Source organism: Pholcus phalangioides, unplaced genomic scaffold (assembly GCF_987345545.1).
Source record: "Pholcus phalangioides strain wild (caught in Gottingen) unplaced genomic scaffold, Ppha-v1.0 ptg000022l_1, whole genome shotgun sequence".
Lineage (NCBI taxonomy): Eukaryota > Metazoa > Arthropoda > Arachnida > Araneae > Pholcidae > Pholcus > Pholcus phalangioides.
The window spans coordinates 25,395,128-25,418,243 of NW_028301615.1; the positions used below are offsets into that span (position 1 = coordinate 25,395,128).

The 23,116-nt window shown below is 39.6% G+C and overlaps 1 protein-coding gene across 1 annotated transcript in view; it reads right to left on the reverse strand.

Annotated features, from left to right (window-relative positions):
- Positions 1–15,207, reverse strand: part of LOC149070067 (calcyphosin-like protein) — a 33,971-nt gene extending 18,764 nt beyond the window's left edge. Inside the window, exons 1-2 of the mRNA XM_089249839.1 lie at positions 14,997–15,207; positions 3,511–3,715 (exon numbers count right to left, since the gene is read on the reverse strand). Of these exons, the coding sequence (XP_089105965.1) occupies positions 3,511–3,659 (149 nt within the window). The 5' untranslated portion in view covers positions 3,660–3,715; positions 14,997–15,207. The remainder of the gene's footprint in view (positions 1–3,510; positions 3,716–14,996) is intronic.
- Between the last annotated feature and the right edge of the window lie 7,909 nt (positions 15,208–23,116).

A 23,116-nucleotide genomic window follows, 5' to 3' on the forward strand; every position in this document is an offset into this window, starting at 1 on the left:
ATTCGGAACAATACTATACTACCACTAAGGGGAAAAGAAAAACATGGTTTCTCTCTCTCCCCCCTTCTGTTATCAGACTTCGAGCAAAATCCGACTCCGCCCACTGGCAATTGATTGACAAGACGGTTGCGGTTTTGAGTGAATATTAAGAAATCGAGATATCTCGGGATTACCGCTGTAAGGATTAAGGAGATCCTACATATCATTAATCGGTGTCGAGGCTTTTCTTTCTTCGGTACAACTAAGTTGACTTCGGTTCAAGTCAGCTTGTCAAAATGCTTGACACAAATTGCTGTGAATTTTCTGTTCAAAAATATGAAAACCGACCTATCTTTAGGCGAAACATTCGAATTTTATACGTCAGTAACATGCCTATAATTAAATTGCTTCGATATCCTGCCGTAAAGCTTGAGCAGTTTGTGCATACCATTTATAATAAATTAATATTTCCACAACAATTGGCGTAGAAAACGCTCTCTAGTGGGAAATGTCGGAACTGATTTTGTTCTCAGCTCTTACATAATTTCATTTTCATCAATTCATTAAGCTATTCGCAGCAATTTATACCTTTTTAATGGATAGATCAGGCTTCATACAGCCCAGGACACTCAAACCTCGAATATAATTATTTTTCCCAACCTTAGAAATTATATTATGATAATTACGACTATATATTACTATTTCCGCGCTCTCACGTGATACTGATTCATAATGAGGATAAGGATTCATAATGAGGGCAACACTTTCTTTATTTCTTTCAGACAACGCACATCTCCGGTCTATCGCCATGGGCAATTCACTACCGATTGAGTTGCACTGTGATTCGCCGAAGTGCTTCATTTCTTCCCATTGGCAATACAAATACAAATACAAATACAACGCCACAACAGGCAAATTGCCCAACGAGGTGGCTGACTTAAGAACATCATGGATCCCCGAACCCTTTTTTACCCTACCTACGAGCCCTACCTACTACTGCTACACCACACATGTACCCCGCCCTCAACCCCCCACGGAACCCCCAACGAATCGGTACATGCGGGAATGTGCGTGTACGTGTAGTGAAACCTGACGTGAAGTTTTTTGTTTCTCTGTAATGCTTGTTATGTGTAGTGCTGCCATCTGCCACCAGTTTTTCAAACTATGAGTGAAGTGTTATGATTGAATGATTATTCGTTGTAGGACTGTTGCTCTCTGTGGCGAGACTTTTTAACGGGGAGATCGGCTCGCATTTGCGCCTTGAAGTTGGGAACCACAGAAAACCAACTCCAGCCGACCACCACTGTGGGGTTCGAACCCGGATCCTCGCATCGCGAGTCCGTCACTATAACCACTCGACCACCACAGCGGCTTAGCAATAATTGGCTACTTTTCTTATCTTGTACCATTTATGGCGACAACTGGCGATTTAGGTTCCTCAATTTGGCGTATTTGCTGTCAAGGAAATATGGTCAACCTAATTTATAGGGGTTACCCCCCCCCCAATGAAGATGAGAGGATAAATCTTTGATGTATTTCTTCCATTTTCTCTGGAACGAGATATCTCGGCCTCGTAAAGTAAGCGATCAACTATTCGAAGAAACAACACCCGACTCCATCAGTGTCAAAACATTCGGTTCACCATCATCGATCGACTCCTGCAACAAAAATGGCGCCTGATTGTACTTCGATATACATAGACTCCATTTCTCTACTCGCATGATAATGAATGTGTTTATCAGAGATCACAACGCCACCAGGCTCTTAAACCTTCCATTTTCACACCACATTTTCTGGAGGAAATGCATAAGGCTACGCGGAAGAAAAGACACACGGGCGCATAATCCTCTCCTCGGCGCGATCCCTCCCACGTATAATCCGCGTGCGAGTATTCCACAAAAATGCTAATGATTCAGACCGAAAAAAAGAAAATTCCCACGCACCACACCCTAAATAGGAAATACACCAAAAAAAAAAAAAAGAGAGAGAGAGAGAAATTACCATTATACAGAGTTCCGGGAGAGTGACCAGCGGGTTCAAGCGGTTAGAGTCCATTCTGGAAAGACACAAATGGCGTCTTGCCAAGCACGGGGGCGTGGTTAGCACGATAAACCCGAGTTCCCTGACCGCAGCCGGTCATGATGGACGGAGGTATATATATATATACACACACACACAAAACGCAGACAGACAGTGGCGTACGTATCGCCCCCGCCACTGTAAGAAACAAAACTTTTTCCCGAAAAATGTGTTAGACACTTGATTACACAGTTCATATATATTTCATAGGCTCGAGATTAAACGAACCGTCGCGCATAATCCCTGGGTTATCTGGGTTAAATGGATCGTTTTGTGTTGTGTATTCCAGTATCTCTCTCTAAAATTGTGGCAAGGCCGGAGACGGGCACTATGCGTCTGTCTCTTTCATACAGTGATAATTTCCACGATGATAATTATGGAAATTGTTATAGAGCTTTTTCTAGGCGGGGGGGGGGGAAAGTATATGGAGGTTTGCCAAGATTTTTTTTAATGTAGAAGATTTTATAATAGGTAGAATGTATTATACGAAGTGTCCTAGAACTCCGTTTGGGGGAGGGGCGATAGTTTACGCCAAGGCAAACATTCTTTCCGAAGGGTCGGTCGCAAATGACTTTTTTGGTCGGCACGTGCCCACGTGCATGCAATTGGAGCCACTCGGGCCAAAAAAAAAAGGGGGTGGGGGGTGAAACGTCCTAAATCAAGGATGTCAATCTACCTTCAGGAGAGTGCGGACCACTTCACCGCTTGAAGACGTCCCGCGGGTCACTTGATTAAGAAATCTGGAATAGCACCGCAGGTTGCTTGAGTGATCTGTGCAAGTGTGCCACGGGTCTCTCAGGTGATCAGATTATGTGCCGCGGGTCGCTTAAGCGCTCCGAACTGTGCCGCGATGATCTCTGATTACGCCGCCGGTAACTCAGGTGATCTGTAAACACGCCGCGCCTCTTAAGTGACTTTTAAATGTGTCACGCGCCACTCGATGATCTATAAATATGCCACGGGCCACTTACGTGGTCTGTAAATGTGCCGTGGGACACTTGAGTGATGTGGGAATATGTTATGGGTATCAACTGCACCGAGGGTCCCTAAAGTAATCAGGAACTGTGCCGCGGGCTACTTAAGAGATCTGAAAATATGCCACCCTATCATCTGCACCGAGGTCACCCAAGTGATCTGAAACCGTGTAGCTTAGCTCATTTTCACAAAATTTGATTTGAAATGGTGGGCCACATCAGATGTCTGAGAGGACCACATCTGGCTCGCGGGTCATGGGTTGAGCATGCATGCATGCATGTCCTAAAATTACCCTTCTCCTCCGAAATTTCCTTGTCGTTATTGGTGATGTGAACAAGGTTGCCATATTTTGGCAAGGGGAAATGCACGTCTTCCTGGATAAAGTGTTTGTTGACCATTGGCTCTATCACAAAAATTGTTCATCTTGACGTGTATCGTATTGGTGCGAATTTCTGTGCAACGAATATCCATGCTTACCTTCCGAGACCTAAAATGCCCGTCGACCCTCTCTGGAGACAAAGCAGCCGGAGCTTTTCGACAGGTTCGGTGACTCTGTGCAACCTCCTGGTAGCACTGCTCTTCATCAGGTGCTCGTTCCTCGTCTGCGTTGACATTGGACGAGGCATATTTTTTTCCCCCCGTACGTCCCCGGGACGTACCCGTCGACGGTTTCGTCTCGAGCCTGTTCCAAAGATAAAGAAAAGAATTATATATCTAGAGTGAGATCACATATATATATTATATCGGTATTTTAAAGAAACATTTCCATATTTTACCGTCGTTTTAGCGATGGTTTGCGATTTTTTTTTCAATCCTCCCAGTAATGGGGCTTTTTGAATAGACGTCGGAATCATCATCAGCATTACTTTGAGGGTCAGGCAAAGGGTGATTCCCCATAGAAATCAGTGTTAAAATTGCCGATTTTACTGCAGAAATGCGGAAATTTAATGGGGTTTTCTGTCATATCAATAATTTTAAAAATTGTATTGAGTTCCCGATTTTTGAAGTATCGAGTTCTCTTAGAGATTGAATATGAAGTAATTAGTCGGACCTACTTTTGAGTTAGATATTCATGCAATAACATTGATTTCAACCGTTTATTTATATCTTCTCTAGCATGAAAATTAATGACTCTCCGTATTGTCTTTTAATATTCAACTGCATATATTCATATAGTTTAGGATGTTTTAAAATTAATTATGGGTCCGTAAAAAGTACATCGAAGAAATTCCACAGCTTTAATTAAGCATTTTTTGGAACGGAAACAGGCAGAAATGTATAACTTGAAGTTCCGGGGGGGAATCGAAATATTTAGCACCCCTTAAGAAAAGGGAAAAAAAAATTTCTACGTTTCTTTAAATCTGGATTTGTTTATTTCATGATTCGCGCAGGAAGTCGCCATATTGGTTAACTTAGACCCGGTCTGCATGTCCCTCAAAGAAAGAGGGAGATATCACGTGATCCAAAAAATCCTCGTTGAAGAAAACCCGTTCAGAGAGAGAGAGCGCCGGGTATTATATAGCTAGTTGATGTATATTTTCAAACATAAGAATTACCTACGCAGAATAAGTGAATTACCTTATTATTGTGGTTGCCTCGTATATCAAATTTTTTGCATCAAATACTATTTCCATGTAAAATGCATTGTGAAACATAATTTATTGTTAAAAAAAACATTCATGCAAAATAATAATAATTTATTTTATTATAACTTTTGAATTAATTTTTATAATTGGTCCCTCTGTACAGGTTTCGTCCTCTTGACGGCAAATATTGAAATTTGACTATTTTTGATATTGTGTATTGCGTTACTAATTTTAGAAAAATAAATTTGAAATTAGATAATGAAAAAAAATTCAAAAATTTGTTTGACTTCTGGGTAGAACAAGCTCATTATTATCAAGGGTTCCGCGAAACAGCCTTATAACTATCAAGGGTTCCGCGAGAAATTTTATGTTGGAAAAACCCTGATATAAAGTGCCGTCACAGACTGCTCGGAAATTGGTGCTGTATATAGTGTCTATATTACCTGATTAAGTGTTTTTTAATCTCTTTAATGGTTCAATCCTTAACATTATGCCAATTACAACAACTTGATCAAAAGACAAGGTGGCTGGAGACGATAAAATATACGTGCCAGCAAGATATAAGTGGGCCTTAGGCTGGTATTACACTATAAAACTTTGATAAAAATTATTTTATAGAACTTGGAATATGTAACCAATAAACACATCTGTTACATTCGATTACGACTTAACTGATCCGCCTATTGGTTGCATTTTTCAAGTTTTATAAACGAACTTTTATCAAACTTTTATAGTGTAATCCCGGCCTTAGACTAGTATCACACTATAAAAGTTTTAGAAAAGGTCTTTTATAAAACTTGAAAAATGCAGCCAATAAACTTATCGGTTACATTTGAGCGAATGTAACAGATAGGCTTATTGGTTGTTTTTCGAAGTTTTGTAAAAGATCTTTTAGCAAACTTTGATAGTGTAATTAATCCCGGCCTAAGATTGAAACTTTGGAAGCAGAGACCCTATTTGTTGTGTAAGCCAGCGTATGTCCTTCTTGGAAAAAGGCTGCAAGAACAATCGATCCTTTTCTCTCTCTCTTTTCCAATGTCATCAACGCGTTTCTCTGTAAATGTCGCCAAAGTAACGACAAACTTGGCACGTTTTACTACGGCGACGATAATTTGGCGACGTCATGACACCAGAGGAAATGATAGGTTCTCACCAGAATATGGGAGAATGTTCTCGAAGCATCTCCTGACCTGCATAAAAGCGCCGCCAAGGCGGAACTAGGCAGACGAGAAAAGTGAGTTTAGGGAGAAGAGCTCTCTCTCGTGAGTGCGTATCAGAAGCCGTATGTCAGAGGCTCTCTATTTTTAGTGTTGTCAAATCACTGCTTATGAATACGTATAAATAGCTATTGTATCAAATAAATCTGCGGTATCCTTTAAATTGTTTCCTGTTTGCCATCTCTGGTGCTCGTGTAAGACATTATCCGGGAAAATATAATCAGATGCTGTACGTGCGTGAAGTTGTTATCATTGAGAAATCCGACCGATAAACATGAAGGAAATTGTGATCATGAATATTGCATATCTCCAATGAAGATCGCATATGATGCATGTCTCAAATTCTCGCCAAATATGTTGCCAATCATTGGTGAGAGATAACCAAATAGTACTTACTAATAACCCTTGGCGAGAAATGCGGTGCTATAGTAATTCTGCAGTGATTTAAAACGCATTTCACTTTAAAAAAAAGAAAGAGAAACATGGTACATATGTGAAATGGATGAAATGTATAGTCATATTCATTGCAACACAATTTGTAAATTTTGAAGATTATCTTCATCCCTGATTCTAGTAAAGATTGTGAATCAAAGTTTGCTTTCGTTCAAAAACAGGACATTTAGATGGGGGAGAAAAGAGTCGGGAAGAGTCAAACTATACGGGGATGTCCCAAAAACGGGGCATGCCGATGAACGAGTCGGAGCGTCCAAAAACATGTAATAAATCTTTTTCTTCCCACGTTAGGTATCACAAACAGACAAACATTCCCTCAATGCGATGAGCCCTAATTCTAGAAATTTCTTGAGAAAAACGTCATGAAAACGGAAGCCACAGGGACAAAAGATGTGTCGTTATATACGAGTCGTTGCGTTTACACTGACGTCATAGGCAAGGTTCAATGGCATTACTCTGTATGGGCATCAACTCGGACCATTAATTATGATTAACGTTAAATCCGAGTTGTCGTTACAACCGAATTCGACTGTATACTAATCCCTCTTGGAAAAAACACGTAGAATATAAGAGAAATTTTAGATTGTCGGGAGGGGGGGGGGGAAAGGAAGCGGGCTCTTCACAGAAATGCTCATTAGTTATGCAGATGGCTCTCTAATTGCCCGGATCTACTTACCGGAGTTAATGTACCAAGATGAAATGTGCTTAGAATTTATGGCCGCGGCTCGTGATTTGCATCCATAAAACAGACTCAAGTGTCTCCATCAAAGGAGACCCAGACAACCGGCCATTAAAGGTTATTGATAACGAGCAGGTCATTACCATTACGCATAAGTGTGGGGGGAGGGCAACGATCGCCTGTACTCGCCAATTTTAATATTTAATTATATGCATCGAAGGCGACAAATTATCATTATTTTATGATGATTCGAAGAATATAAAATGAACATTTTTCCTAGATTTATATGATAATGTGAAGTATTTTATTCGCGTCACTTTTTAAACGTATTTATGTGAAAGAAAAAAATCGATAGATTCATAAATTTTATGGTGATTATTGTCACTATTTCAAGAAAGGGGGGGGGGTGAATTAATTTTTCATATTTTTTTTGGGGGGGGGGGCGTTATATTATACAAATGCAAAGGCTACAACAAAGACAAAAAGCCCAACGAGGTGGCTGAAAAAATATTCCCATAATAACATGGACCCCCCCCCCCCGTATCCTAGAACAGGGCCCCTAGGCTGGAATCCTTTGCGGGCCCCACGACCACACTTTCACGGGCCCCGTTATGATGAATTTGTAGCGTGAAAAAGCAAAAAAAAAAAAAAAAATGGTGAAAATCGTCCCGGGCCCCAGGGCTGGAGCCTTGTCAGCCCACCCTTTTTGGGGGCCATGCATAAGAATATGGATGTCAAATACTGAATAACTAAACTACAGTAACCCAATGTAGGAGCATATACATCACAAAGAAAACGAATAACTAACAATATACAACCTCTGACAATAAAGTTCGGTGAATGAAGTCAGAACGGCCGATCTGGCAGCACTGGCGAAGCAAAACGCTGCACATGCGTAGCGGCAGGTGTTGACCATCTGCCGCCACCGTTGTTCAGTTGAGCGTCGTTTGTGTTCCGTGAAAGACTTGCGCTTGTTTAGTGCGTTGGTTCTTAACTGAGAACAGGAAAATGAACAGGAAAATCCACAAGGAATTTCTACCTGAGGGAACGACGATGAATGCTGCAAGGTACATTGAAATTTTGACCCGTTTCATGAAACGTCTACGCAGGGTACGACCTCAGTACGCACAACAAGGTTCATGGTTTCTTGTTCACGACAACGCTCGCCCTCATACAGCCAATATCGTCAAACAGTTCCTGGGGCAAAAAAAGGGATGGTGCAAATTGAACATCCACCATACTCGTCAGATCTCAATCCTCCAGACTTCTTCCTATTCCCACGACTCAAACTCGCTTTGAGAGAAAAGAGATTTGACGATATTCCTGACATCCAACGAAACGTGACGAGGCTTTTGAACTCCATCCCAAAAGAAGACTTGTTTCCAGGACATGTATAGGAGATCTCAGCGGTGCATAGTAATGGGAGGTGACTATTTCGAAGGACAGTAAGGTAACTTTCGTTAACATTTCATCTACGTTAATGTTACAGGACTATTCACCGAACCTTGTCAGAGGTTGTACGATACACTGTAACACCCATAAAAAAAAAAGATTATGGTTGTCTCTCCATAGGTGTACGCAGAATTTTCACGAGAAGGGGGGTTCATATTTTCTTTTCCTTCTGGGAGAGGGGTTTGCTTTTCCCCCTGCAAAATAACACTATAATCTTGGCGCAGGGGGGGGGGGGGAGTTTAGAACCCCAATCCTCCCCTCCCCTACATACGCCAATGGTTGTCTCTTATGTACGTATGGGTAGCTTCTCGATTCCTCCCACAATGACTATCGTAATTCTTTTTAAACGCGTCAATCGTGTTAGAATAGCTCACCTCCGGGGCTCGTAAATTCTATTTATTCACAGCGCTAAAAACTCTGCGACACCACAACCTGGAATTGTCCCTTACTAAACGACGCTGGTGTCCCCCTGTCGAAGCAGTTGACTGACGATGTATTATATAACTCATGGTACATTTTATCCCTCCCGTTGAAAGTTTTAAACACTTTGATCATACAGTACAATTGACACTACTCAGAAAACAGTTGAAAACATTGAAAAACGATTAATTCTAGAATTAATGAAAGAAATAATTTTAGATTAAATGAAAAGAATAATTCCCCTGAACACAAATAGATGATAACTCAGAATTGATGAAAGTCAATGATTCCACAATTTGTTCGATTTCCATTATTCAGGGCTATTGGCTACTAGTATTACCACTAAACCCACACTTTCACCTCGTCCATATTCCTCTGCGAAAATTTATAAGGAATGGGTACATGTTGGAATTTGCATGTACGTGTAGTGTAACGTGACGCGAAGTTTGTTTCTGTGTAATGCTTGTTATGTGTAGTGCAGCCATCTGCCACCAGTCTTTTATAACTATGAGTGGAGTGTAATGATTGAATAAGTGTATTGTTGTGCAGGCCTGTTGCTCTCTGTGGCGAGACATTCCAATGGGGAGATCGGCTCGCATTTGTGCTTCGAAATTGGGAACCACAGAAAACCAACTTCAGGCGACCACCACTGTGGCGACGGTGGGGTTCGAGCCCGGGTACTTGCCATGCGAGTCCGTCACTAAGACCACTCGACCACCACAGGGCTATTGGCTTTCTTTCTTTAAAACCGAGCACAACTCAAGCTATCACCATCTATGGACGATTTAATACCTAGTGAGTTGTGCCGGAAGTGTAACTGTGTGTGTTCATAACAGTCTGAGTGCTATGTAGTGTTGTGTTTGATTTTTTGTTTCCGTGCTGCCATCTGTATTTCAGAAGTGAAGTGAGTGATGTGTTACCAGTTTCCCAAATTTTTTTGTTCCATGTTGCCCCCTTCTTCAGAATTTTTTTTCTCTCACCCCCCCCCCCCCCAACTCGGGCGAACGCATAGGACCCTATGTTATACCCGTAGCATCTATCGCCCCCCCCCCGGACCATTCTATCACCCACCAGGGGACGATATTGCCCAATTTTGGAAACATTGCTCCAAACAATTTGTTTCTTGCTCCTTTTTCGTCTAGTTTATGAATTGCAAGAGATTTATAATTTGTCTTTGTTTCACTAGAGCTCGAGATGCACTTTCAAAGCAAGGTCTTCAGATGAAACATTACCACATTGAACATTGAAGGACCGGACACACCCCGCTTCCCATCTCAAGGAGATATCAAATCTTGCTAATTATAATTAATTACAAGCGAGATAAATGCACAAATACGTGCGTACAGCTAAACAACATGCTGACGTATGATATTTTCATTTGTGTGTATGCTTTATTTCTGATTTTTAAATGACAATGAAAATGTTTGTATCTCAGAAATGTGATTTTGGAGTTATCCTGTCCTGACCAAACACCACGGATTTTGTGAATCAGTTTACGATTCTAATCGATTTAAAAAGGAGGTTCAAGCGAAGGCTATATTTTTCTTAACCTTTTCAACACAAAATTTGATAGGTGGCAACTGGTGTTGTAGGATTTCAACCAGTGTTTTCCCAAATGTCACGAATAGAAAAAAAAACAAAAAATCTGGAGAAAATATTTGGATCTGGCTGTAAACTACTGATAAAACATATTTGAAACTGCAAGAAAAAAACAAGTTCTGTGTCAAATATATTCAATGTAAACTGCCGCAGAACACAATTTAAGCCAATTTCGTGGGAATCATCCGTAAGGAATTGTCGCGCCCAGTCCTAAAGATAGCCAGGTTTTATGAAAACTTGTAAAAAATTGGCAATTCTTGCTTTAAAGCAATACCCTTTGTATTTCGGAATTTAATTTGCTTTTTTTGTGTTGAAACGACTGATTAAATTCAAAAGAAATTACTGGTTTTGGTGACCGGTAACCAGCAAAATCCACGATCTAAATTCGCAAAAATATTATCCATGCTAAATTGGTCCATCAAAATTGTTTGGATGAATAGTGAGCAATTTAGAAACGAATATCCGTATATCAAAATGTCAATTTATAAACTTTAAGGCTTTCGTTCTTGATAATTCACAATGCCAATTTCAACATTGTTCAGCTGAAACGCCTCAAAATTAGTGTTGGAAACAGATTTCTTTAGAATACAGACAGTTTGTTCTAATAAATTCTAATAAAACTACATTAATGCCGATTCCAGAACGTTACAATAATGTAGCGCAGCTGATATCGATTTATTATTCTAATATGAACATTGATGATTAAGTGGTAGTGATTTGTAGTCATTTTACGGATCCAGTATAAATTAATGGGATAATTAGAATTTTGCATAATTCGAACCCCCTTTTCGCTGTCCTTATTAATCATTGTAATTATTAATCAAAAACCTTCTTTAGAATTAGTGTTAAAATATTTTCAGAACTAATCATGAATTGATAATTAATAAAAAATAATTTCAGAATAAATAAAAGTCTTTAGTTATATTCTTCTCCCTGTTTAAGGAGGGTTGGTGCACGCAAATTTTCCAAAAAAACGCATTTTCCAGTTTTTCAATACTATGAGATTTTCTGCGTCTGTGTTGAAGTTTTTGTTCTACCTGTACTAAAGATATTTTTAAAAAATGTTTTAGTATAAACTACTGGCAGGCATTACGCATGCTAATGTTTTCCCACTAAAATGGTTTTTTTTGCCCCTCAAAACTAAGTTTTTTGTTAGATAAGGAACCTTTATTTCGAACATCACTCATTCAAATGTCTTGAAACTTTGTGTCTCTCAGTATCTTGTTACAGGAGCTTTTAGGGTTTTAATTGTTAGTTTTTTTTTTCTTGAATTTTAACTTTAACAACATTCAGCTTTTTCAAAAATAACCAAAATTTCCCCATATTTCGTGCCATAAAATTTTTTTAAATAGTTTTAATAACAAATCCTCGTGTTAAAGTATGTAACACCATAGTGTTGAGACACACATGAAATTTCAAGACACTTGAATGTGTAGTGTTCAAAAATATATTCCCTATATACACCAAACAACTTAGTTTTGTAATAACTAAGTTTTTTTTATTGGTAATACAGAGTGAATATGCAGGGTGATTCCCAGGCCGCATTTTATTGGCGAACCGTTGATCTTAGAGGCATACTTACAAGAAAAAGTATCCAAATAACGTGTATAGAAAGAACTCAGATACGTCATTTATGTTGGTAGGGCTTTTATAGTTATCGAAATATAAAAATAAATTAGAAAGTTGTTTCGCCCTGTCTCTCCTGATGCCAACAGAAAAAATTCCATGTATCCAAGTGCAATATTCGCTAAGACATTTTTGAATTCATAAATCGGAGGAAGGTTATGAAAGGACAGCAAAAACTAACGGCTGTCTACTCCCAACTTTTCTCCCATTTTTGAATTCGAATATCTCAGCGAATATTGCACTTGGAAACTTGGAATTTTTTTCTGTTGTTGTCGGCATCAGGAGAGACAGGATAACAACTTTCTAATTGGTCAGGAGACAAGGGAGGGAACCATATAATTTTTTTTTTACACACTGTATTTTCACTCTCAAAACTGGTACAAGGAACATTTTGAACGCTTGTTGAGCATTTTATAAACTGGAATCATACCTCTACGACGAACGGTTGATGAGATAAAGGCCGCATCAGCACTTACAGGACACCCTGTATATTTGATTGAAACAGTAGCAATTTAATTAATGCGTCTTTTTTTAATTAGATAAAATGATTAATTAAGGGTAAAATATACACTTTGCCTTGATTTTAATGTTACTTATTAAACAGATGAAATCTTGTTTTGCAAAGTTGAGTATTTGTTACCTTGAATTTTATTTTCAATCCCATCTGTATAATTTTTTTGCAATTTTATAAATCTCTGAAACGCGTAAAATTTCAGCAGCTCTTAAAAATGACACCTACAGGAAATCAACTCTTTCTAGATATAAAATTATTGCCATTACAGACGGTTGTTGTTAGTAGGCATCAAGAGGAACAAAAAATGCACTGGAACAATGGTGTCGCAAACCACGTTGAGAGAGTTCAAATCGCGAAAAACGCATGCACGCTCTGAGTCCAGAGGAGACGAAAGATGGATGTCAGTTGATCGCTGAATGCCTTCGTGGGTTCGCTCACCGTATCTGACGTAAGCAGGGTCGCGAAACGCATGCGCATGGGAGGTAGGGTCACGCTTTGCGGGCGACGTAAATTAACGCCATTGCGGTAGTAAGCACGTGTAGCAGTTGGTTGTCTGTTTCAATGAGTATCGTGATGGCCCACACCAGTGATTCCCAACGTGGGCGTTAACACCCCGTTGGGGGCGATGGAATGTTCCGGGGGGGGGGTGGTAGAAGCTACGGGTATAGCATAGGATCCTATGGGTTAGATTGCGTTGGGAGGCGATGGGAGAAAAAATTTCTGAAGAAGGGGGCGATGGGGGTGGGGGGGAAAAGGTTAAGAAACTATGGCCTATATACACCAGAGTTATATGGTGTACACCTATGTTATACCCGTAGATTCTACCGCCCCCCTGGAATATTCCATCGCCCCCAAGGGGGCGTTAATGCCCACGTTGGGAATCATTGGTCTACACGAACGAAGAATACGCTGATATGAATCTGATTTGCGGTCGAGCAAGAAGCAATAGCGTTTATGCGACGGCTGTGGACACACCGGAGGATCTCATTGTGTGGATTGTCGTCGCTACGGCAGACGTCAAAAGTATTACCTGGTATCTTCGATCGTGTCCGGGAATCGTTTTTAAGTCGTTGTAGACTGTGCATTGACGTCAGCGGCCGACACTTCCAACAACTCTTGTAATAATTAATAAAATAAATCTTTTTGCAGTTATTATTGTACTTTTTGTTGCTCCAGCGTGACGTCGAAACCTGCATGGGTTTTTCGCGATGTTCACCCTCTGAACGTGGTTTGCGACCCCATGTTTCCATTGCAATTTTTGTTCCTATTATGCCTACAAACAACCGTCTGAGCTTGTCAGTCTATTAACAGAACACCCTGTATTTGGACTCGTATTTTGTACTGAAATTACCAACATTTTCAGTTCGCGGGCCAGATATGCAGTATTTCTACGTATAGGGGGGTGACTATAAGACCCGTAATTTTGGCCGTTCCCAACTTTTTTTATGTGAAATGTCCCGTTTTTTCCTTTAGTTTCAACGAATCTTCCTTAAATTTTGGAAATGAAGAATTAAGATTACTTTCATAACGACATAATATTATGCCATGATAATTATGGTCATATGAATACATTCACATCGCAAATTTGTCGCGTGAATTATACTTCGATCCATTGCAGTAGCTCTTTGTTTTCCCGCCATTGACGGTTTTTTAGTAATTTCAGCGATGGTTGGCAACTTTACTTGCTTTTGACGAATTTTTTCCTGTAATTAACGACTTTGCTAGCCTTTGACAATTTTTTTTGAATGCAATTGACAACTTTACTTACCTTTGGCAATATTTTAGGTTATTATTGACAACTCGACTTGCTTTTGACAAATTTTTCGGCTGTAACTGACAACTTTAGTTGCGTTTGGCTATTTTTTTGCTGGTAATTCACAACTTTTGGCAATTTTTTTTAGATTATTATTGACATCGCCTTTAACAATTTTTCCGGCTGTAATTGCCAACTTTTATTTCCTTTGACAGTTTTTTTTTTTTGGCTTTAACTGGCGATATCCCTTATAGATCCCGATTTTCAGTATTTTTTTATGAAGGAAATAAGGTCAGCCTAGGCATTTATCGTGTTGTGTGTGTACTGATACTTTTCTACCGGAGCGGCTTTCGCGGTCCGGGTGGAACTCCATGGCGGACCGCGTTTGGCCAGCCGGGTTTTTTTTGAAAATTCCATGTACATTCAAATATACAATGGATTGCATATAGAGTCAAATTGAATTATTTTTACTTCAAAAAAGTTGCGCAAATATCTACACTAATTTTCACTATCGTTGCCTTGCTAGATGACCTGCTAGAAGACTTGCTAGATCTTGAAAAAACATATTAATGCAAAAGTTGAAGACAATTATTTCTTTGATTACAACAGAAGAAAACAGCGGTGTTCATATCATTGTGACACACGGTACATTGAAATAACGTACCTTTTTATCTCTTATCCGGTGTCCTCCCAATCAAAGCAACGTCTATCTGGAAACGTGGTACTACATCACTCTCTAGTTTGCCACCAGTGACTGTTTGCACAAAATCCTTCGGTCATTAACAACGTGGAGAGAGAGAGATGGTGGACACACACACACACGGACACAGAACAAAAACAAGAAAGAGAGAGAGATTAGGTCGATGGTCCGTGCACTCGGCCGAACTACAGCTGAATGATTGCGTCATACATCTATCCATCTATCTTGCTTCCACTTATTACTATAGAGGGCGCTGACAAGCCCCCCCACCCCGCTTTTTTTTTCTTTTTGTCTATAAACCGTTATTAGCCGAGAGGTTGCAAAAAAGACAAAGAAGCTATCGCAGAGTACCTGCTTATTTTTAGAGAGAAAACTAGACGAGGTAGAGAGAAATTGTATTTCTCTCGTAACGATTACCTGATTGGACGACGTGCTGAGAGATGCAATTCGATTTTTTTAGACGAATCCCGATCCCGGGATCCCGAGATACTTATTGTTGACCGTTTTCTTTTTAGGTCACGGAAAAATCTCATAAATGAGAGGTAGAAAAATGGAATCACGGTCGTTTTCGGGAGTATGTGTGTGTGTGTGTGTGTATGAAAGACACTCAAAAGTCGTTCAGGGTTGATTCACGGCAAGTGAATGAATTGCGCGTTCTGGAAGTTTTTATGAGTTTTTAATGAGTTGTGACCCCCCCCCCCCCCAACACACACACACACACCGTGTTTTTTTTTTGGATTTGGATTTCTTTTGGCTTCATATATATTTTACTATTTATTCCATTGATTGGGATTTGTTAGATGCTTATATCAATCAGAATTGTGGAAGGAAGTGTTTCTTCAACCACTGGTTCCTCGCGGCTACTTCACATCAAGGCCATACAACAAGGGCTGTCTCGTAAGGCTCTGGAACAACTCCTCCAGCTATAGGTGGCGATGGGGTTGCGGTAGCCCAGGTCGATAAGATACTCGCCTAAAGCACCAAAGGATGTTTAGAGGTGTCGAGAGTTCGATACCCGGTACGTCATTGTCAGAAAAACTTTTCTGACACACTAATACAACAGAAACGGCGACATTATCGCAGAAAAAAATTGCTACCGCAGGGAGTCTCCCCATCGAGGGGTTAGTGCACCAACCCTTCGACGAGTATGAAAAAACCACCCTGCCGTTCGGAATCGGCAATAAATTGTAGGTCCCGGTCTAATTAGCCCTCGTGTGCAGAAAATGACCGTGGTGCGACAAAATAGATGGCAATGGCTGTAGTCGGTAACAGCTGACGTTAAGCGTGACGTCATTCCTCTACGGAATCGAGTGCGCCCGTTTTGCCACCATGTTAATTTACGGTAGTTTTCACAAAATCGACGTACTGCCCATTTTTTACTGAATCATTTACAAACTTATATTTTCGATTATTTTCATTACTATCTGTTTATTTATTGGCTCGCTTCGTCTAAACCAGTGATTCCCAACGTGGGCGTTAACGCTCCCTTGGGGGCGATGGAATGTTCCAGGGGGGGGGGCGGTAGAAGCTACGGATACAACGTAGGACTCTATGGGTTAGATTGCGTTGGGGGGCGCTGGGAGAAAAAAAATTCTGAAGGGGGCGATGGGACAAAAAAAGGTTGGGAAACTATGGTCTAAACCATTCAAACATTAAAAATAAAAAACTTTTCATTTGCTTATGAGGTAACTCCCACTGACAACATTTTTCTTGGATTCATTTCAGTTAAATCCCGTACGTTAGTTAATTTTTATTGGGTTGATTGAAAGCCAACTCGAGACAGATAATTTCAATTATCTTTTGAACTTTATAATAATATTTGATTATATTTTTGTTTCTTCATTTGAATTACATGTAGCTTTCAAAGGCCTTGGACTTGTACAATTGCAACATAAAAACATGGGAAGCAAATTTTTAAAAACCCTAATATACAATGTTTGAAGTCATTATTATCATTTTGAATGCTAATATCAAAAGGTTATCAAAATTTGGTGCTCGCGAGCAACGGGTTGAAGATGCCTGTAGTACTGCGTAGCAAAGCTTGCTCGTGCTCGGCTTCTCCAAAAGACTTTCTACTTCAAGGTTCATGTTCTTCAAGCCAATGTTTTGGAAAGTTCTCCGAGTTGTGCCCTGATCTTTGTTGGCTTTCGTGAATATCGTTGGTGGATTCATCAGGGCCGAAATTAGAGGGGTGGGGGGGGGGGTGCAACTGCTCCGGACGGTAAAATTCAGGGGGGGGGGGTGGCAGTTTTAGGTGGGAACGAAGAACACCGTTCCAAAATTATGTAATTTTGAAGGTGTGGGGGCGGCACAGCAATATTTGCTCCGGGTGGCAAAAATTCTAGTTAAGGCTCTTGATTCATGGTCTATCGATTTTTACTTGTGATCACGACGAATTCCTTTCTAGGAAGCACGTTAGGGTCTTGTTAGATGATTTTCAATTTTCTAAAAGGTAACTGATGAAATGTTAGTATACCCTAACAAAATACTAAATTTAGTGGTTCTAAGTTCAAGGGATTGTTTAAATTTTGTGTAGGTGAGAGCTGTTGATCAATGTAACGATAAACAGATCTGTTGATTTTCTCAAAATCAAGCCAAATCCACATCACTAGTACTATGCGAGTCATACGTAATGTAATTTTGAAATTTTATTACAAGAAATGAGACGGCAATAGATCATACAACACACACACGCTCACCCACGACATGTAAAACATGTGAAAAGAATTTACACGGTGAGACAAAGACGGACTTTTTTTTCATAAATCACTTTTTGTGCTCAAAGTTACTCAAAAAAAAAGCAAAGTGTCATTTCAAGAAACAATTTATTGTACGAGGAGCTGGGATGGAGAGCATCATGGGCCCCCGGGCCAAGTGATTTTTCTGAGGCCTTACTTGGCAAATTCTCAAAAAATTTCAACCACTCGCTATTTTTCTGAGTCCCCCCTCTTCTCTTGGGGCCTCCGGGTCGTGCCCGGGTGGGCCCATGCGTTAAGACGGCACTGAACGCGGCGCATAGTTCCAGAGCCCCTGCTAAAATGCTCAGGAACCATCGTAAATAACACGCATTAACGCAGGACTTGGATCAATCCACTTCACCCTGTTGCTGACTGTGGTGCTCGGTGGAAACACTCATAAGCTGCTTGATGCGACACTCGTCCGTTTTACTGAATATGTTTTCTTTGCAAGTAGGATATTGTTGCTAAGAAGTTGCCAATATACATCACTACACATTACGCATAGCCGTTTTTAGTACGCATTACACCAGCAGCTTCAATCAGTTGCTCAAGATCAGTGATGCACTCAAGAGTGTTCGATGGTTGTGATCGATTTTGGTTGTCCAAAATAGCCGATAAGGGAAAACGGTTTTAAATACAGTAAAACCCTCTTAAAACGGACAATCCTCTTTTACGACCAAGTTATAATTCCCCCTCCCGTATAATAAAAGTATGCATTTCTTTCCCCTAATAAATGGTCATGCCCTCTTTTACGGACGAATTTTTTTGTTCCACCGGTGTCCGCAAAAGAGAGGACTCGAAACTTGCCGATGTTATCGAAGGTGTTTTCTTTGCACGTTTAATGTAGCTGCTAAAAAGCCAACACTACGACTACATAATCACGTCTAACCCAAATCGGGAATCTTTATCAGGTCGCTCGTAAACAGCACGATAAGCTCAGTAAAGCTCTTGAAAATGCTCGATGTCTCTTTTCCAAATTTCGATCGAGACACCAATTAAAAACTCCCATTCATGGAACAATGCCTATGTTGATTAGAGTTTGGGCTTACGGTATGTCAAAGTTATCACGTATCCGTGCTTCTACTTAGATGAGCATGCACAGTATACTCGCAGCTCGAAATAGGTTGAAGCCTAGTGCCCCGAAAACCTAGTGCTCAGAGACCCCATCATTATGGTTTCAACGGAATAGATGGTGCTTATATAGGATTTTTTTTCCATTTTTCATCGAGATGTTGAAATTGGTATATAAAGCACTGTTGGTGAAGTTTGATAAACGTTGCGGGCACAGAAGAGATCGAGGAAAGGTTCCGATACAATCATTTTTGGCGAATATCCGTGCAGCGCCCTCTATCGACAAAAATTTTGTCTGAGGGTTTTTTTTTCTGTACCAAAAAAAAAAGAATCCCATTTCAAAAGAATAAATTTTATGCAAACCACGTTCATATACAGCAAAACCTCTCTTTTGCGGACACCGGTTGGGCACATAAAAATTCGTCCGTAAAAGGGGGAGGGGTGACCTTTAATTTTAATCACGGGTTTAAAACGCATAATTTTATCGTACGGGGAAATTATAATTTGGCCGTAAGAGAAGGGTCACCGCATCTGAGGGGTGTCTGTTAAGAGAGGTTTTATAGTTTCGTACTAGTATCTTTCAATTTCACGGGTGCACAACCTCCTGCCCGCGAAAGTTGTTCCAGTAGAAATGTATCGATACACGCAACACGAAGCAGTAAAACCCCTCTTAACGGACAACCCTCTTTTACAGCCAAATTATATATAATTTCCTCCTGTATAATAAAAGTATACATTTCAAACCTCCGATTAACGATCACCCCGCTGTTTTACGGACGAAGTTTTTTGTCCCACCGGTGCCCGCAAAAGTGGGGTTTTGCAGTAAATACCTAGACTGTGATCATATTTCTTTCATAAAAATACACGATACTGCCAAAATAAATTGTCAATGTAAGTAAGCTTGACGAAAAAACTGTCCAAGGCCAGTAAAGTTGCCAACTATCACTAAAATTGCTGAAAAATCGCCAATCGCTGAAAATGATGGGTACTTTAACGCTCTATCGACGAAAATTTGAACTAATTTCTTTCCCTCAATAAAAAAAAAAATAATAATAAAATAACATCCCCCTTAGTGAGAATAACATTTTCGCAAACCGCATCCGAATTTTCCGATTCCTTCAATTCTTTCAAAATATTTACATGTATATGGGAACGAAATGCACACATTCACAATGTTCAGTAAAACCCCTCTTAACGGACACTCTTCAGACGCGGTCACTCCTCTTTACGGCCAAATTATAATCCCCCCCCCCCGTATAATAAAAGTATGCATTTCAAACCCCCCCTGATTAACGAATCTTTTAGAAAGAAATTATTTCATTAATTTTTAAAACAATAATTTCAGCATTAGTTTAAAAAAAATTGAGAAATAATTTCATAATTTCTGATAAAAATTATTTCACAATCGATGAAGGAACGAATATTGAAAGAAGAAATGATTTCAATATGCACTGAGAGAAAGAAAATAATTTCGGAATTACCGAAATAAAATAATTAAAGAATCATTTATAAAAAGTGATTTTAGATTAAAATTAATCTCAGAATCGATAAATGAATTTAATCACTGATTATTCAGAAACTTTCTCAGAATTCAGTAAAAAGAAATCACATCTCAGAACTAATCAGAATTGATTATTAATAAAAGAGATAATTTCAGAATATATGAAACATGATGTCGCTCTCCACTTGTTAATGAAAGATTTACAGAAAACTGGATGTTGTGAAGATGTTAATTTTTTAAGAGGAAGGAAAAACTCATCTCTGGAGTCGAACCCGGGTCCCTCACTTGACGGACGAGTGCTCTCACCACTAAGCTGCATGAATGAATGAATGCCAGGGGCTCTGCCACCGGACTCATCCCGTTGCCGAGATCTATTCCAGCCTAGCTTCGTGGCAGAGTCTGGAACAAAATGAGTGTACCTAACAGTCTGAGAGTGTAGCTAGTGTTGTATCTGATATTTCAGTGCTGCCATCTATACTTCAAAGAGTGAGTGAAGTGTAATGATTGAATATCTGTAACGTTGTAGGCCTGCTGCTCTATGTGGCGAGACTGTTTAACGGGGAGATCGACTCGCATTCGCGCCTTGAAGTTGGGAACCACAGAAAACCAACTTCAGCCGACCACCACTGTGGTGCCGGTGAGGTTCGAACCCGGATCCTCGCAATGACCACTAAGCTACAGAGGAGATAGAGATCTTTCTTCATTGGAGCGTGTATATGCCCGGGTTCGACTCCCGGTAGAGGCAGAGGAGTTTTCCCCCTTCCTTAAAAAAAAGTCAACATCCCAAAACTTAAATATCTTCACAACATCCAGTTTTCTGTAAATCTTGAATTTCAAAGAATAAATAAAAGTCTCCAATTATTTTTGTCCCTGTTTATATATAACGCGGAGCCCCATTGACCCACCTTTTATTAAGATGTCACTAATTACATAAGTTAGTGTCCCGCGGGAAGTTTCGATTTGGCACGCCGCACAGTGGTCCAAATCGCGAAATTAGCTGGGGAAAAAAAAAAATCAAAAATGGTTTGCGTACCGGGAGAAAAACCCATATCAATCTGGGTGCTTATTTCATGATATTTGTTTGCATCGGGAGGGGTGAAGTAGGGTGATGATAACTCACTCAAATGGGATTTTCCCTTTAACGCGGTAAAAAACTTACTTTCTCGTAGCTTATTACGCGGTTGTTGTTTTTAAGTTAAAACCACAAAATTCTTTTTGCCATTCGTTTTTAGGTTTCTTTTCCTTTCGATTCGTTGCTTTCGCAGCTCTTCGTAGAATAAAGTGTTTCTTAAAATATTACTTGATGTTTTGCTTTTTTTTTCTCTTCTTCTTTTGAGTAGTTTAAAGCATAAAAAGTGACGTACGAAAAAAGTTTGTTCCACCCGTGAACCTGGATGTTTTCGGATGTTTTACGTGTGGATGAACGCGTTTTGTGATCCATTGCCACCTCTTTTCTTGTAATAAATTCTTAACCCCCTTCGCTTGCAAGCTGATTGGCAAGAAATTCGGATGTTTTCTATTTGACGAATCGGTAATAAATATAATAACCTTGTCCTAACCTAACCGCACGTCAGAAAAAGGGAAGGGGAAAAAAAATGAAAGAGTAAGACAGTATAATAGATAAAGGCGATAAGAATGTAGGTACAAAGTTAGATTTCTTTTTCACCCTCACCCTACCCATATTCTCTTTCACTATTATAAGAAAGATACATCATATATGAGGGGAAAAAATCACTATCAGGGTATACAAAAAAAAAAAAGTAAAAGGAAAAAAAAAATTGTAAGGTTGCAACAAAGCTTCGGGATGATCAGGAGAGAGGAAAGAAAACAGAGTGAACTTGTTTTTGAATTTATTCCACTGGCGTTTGCACGCAATATTACGTCCTTTGATCGTAAAGTCGTTAAAATCACCTTTCGTATGGCTTGCATAGTGCTAGTGCTGGATTGGGCTTGATTTTGAGAAAAATCAACAAAACTGTTTATCAAATACGTTGATCAACATTACATTATTGCATTTAGAAACATGGATTTTTTTTTTTTTTTTTTTTTTTTTGGCATCAGGAGAGACAGGGCAACTTTTCAATTGAGTTTCAGGGCACGCAGGGACTGTATGAAAAGTTAAGCTCTTTATTTTAACAACTATATAACGCCTTGAAGACATGGATGACATATCTGAGTACAAAGAAGGTTATTCGGATACTTTTTCTAATTGGAAGTATACCTCTAGGATCAACGGTTCACCAGTATAATGCTATACCCCCGTTTGCTAAGCACATTGTATAATTTTAAATAATTGGTGGTTTCTCTTATTTTTTGTCTGAAATTCAATTGTAACTTGAAATATCTGATCGCCAATCCAATGCAAAATATATATTTTGCGATTTTCCAGTTCATTTTGGAAGTGTTGTGCTTAGGAAAAAGCTTGGTTTATGCATACAAATATTAGTGCTTCGAAAAAAAAAATATTTTCTCTGTGGGATTCTGTCAAAAACACTTTGGTATCAATGTTCATTCCAATTAGTTCGTTCTGAATATGAGAGATATACAGGGTGTTTCAAAAAGAATCACCCGATTTGAGATTAAGGATTAATTTCATAGCTAATCATGAAGTTTTTTTACAAACCAAATTAAAGGTGCTCAATATGTCCACCTTGGGATGCACGGAATATGTCTATACGGTAGTCAAATTCGTCCCAAACTTTTGCGAGCATGTTTGCATCCACTGTGACAGGATTTCTGTGGACTACACGTGCAAAACTCTGCGGGATTCGCTC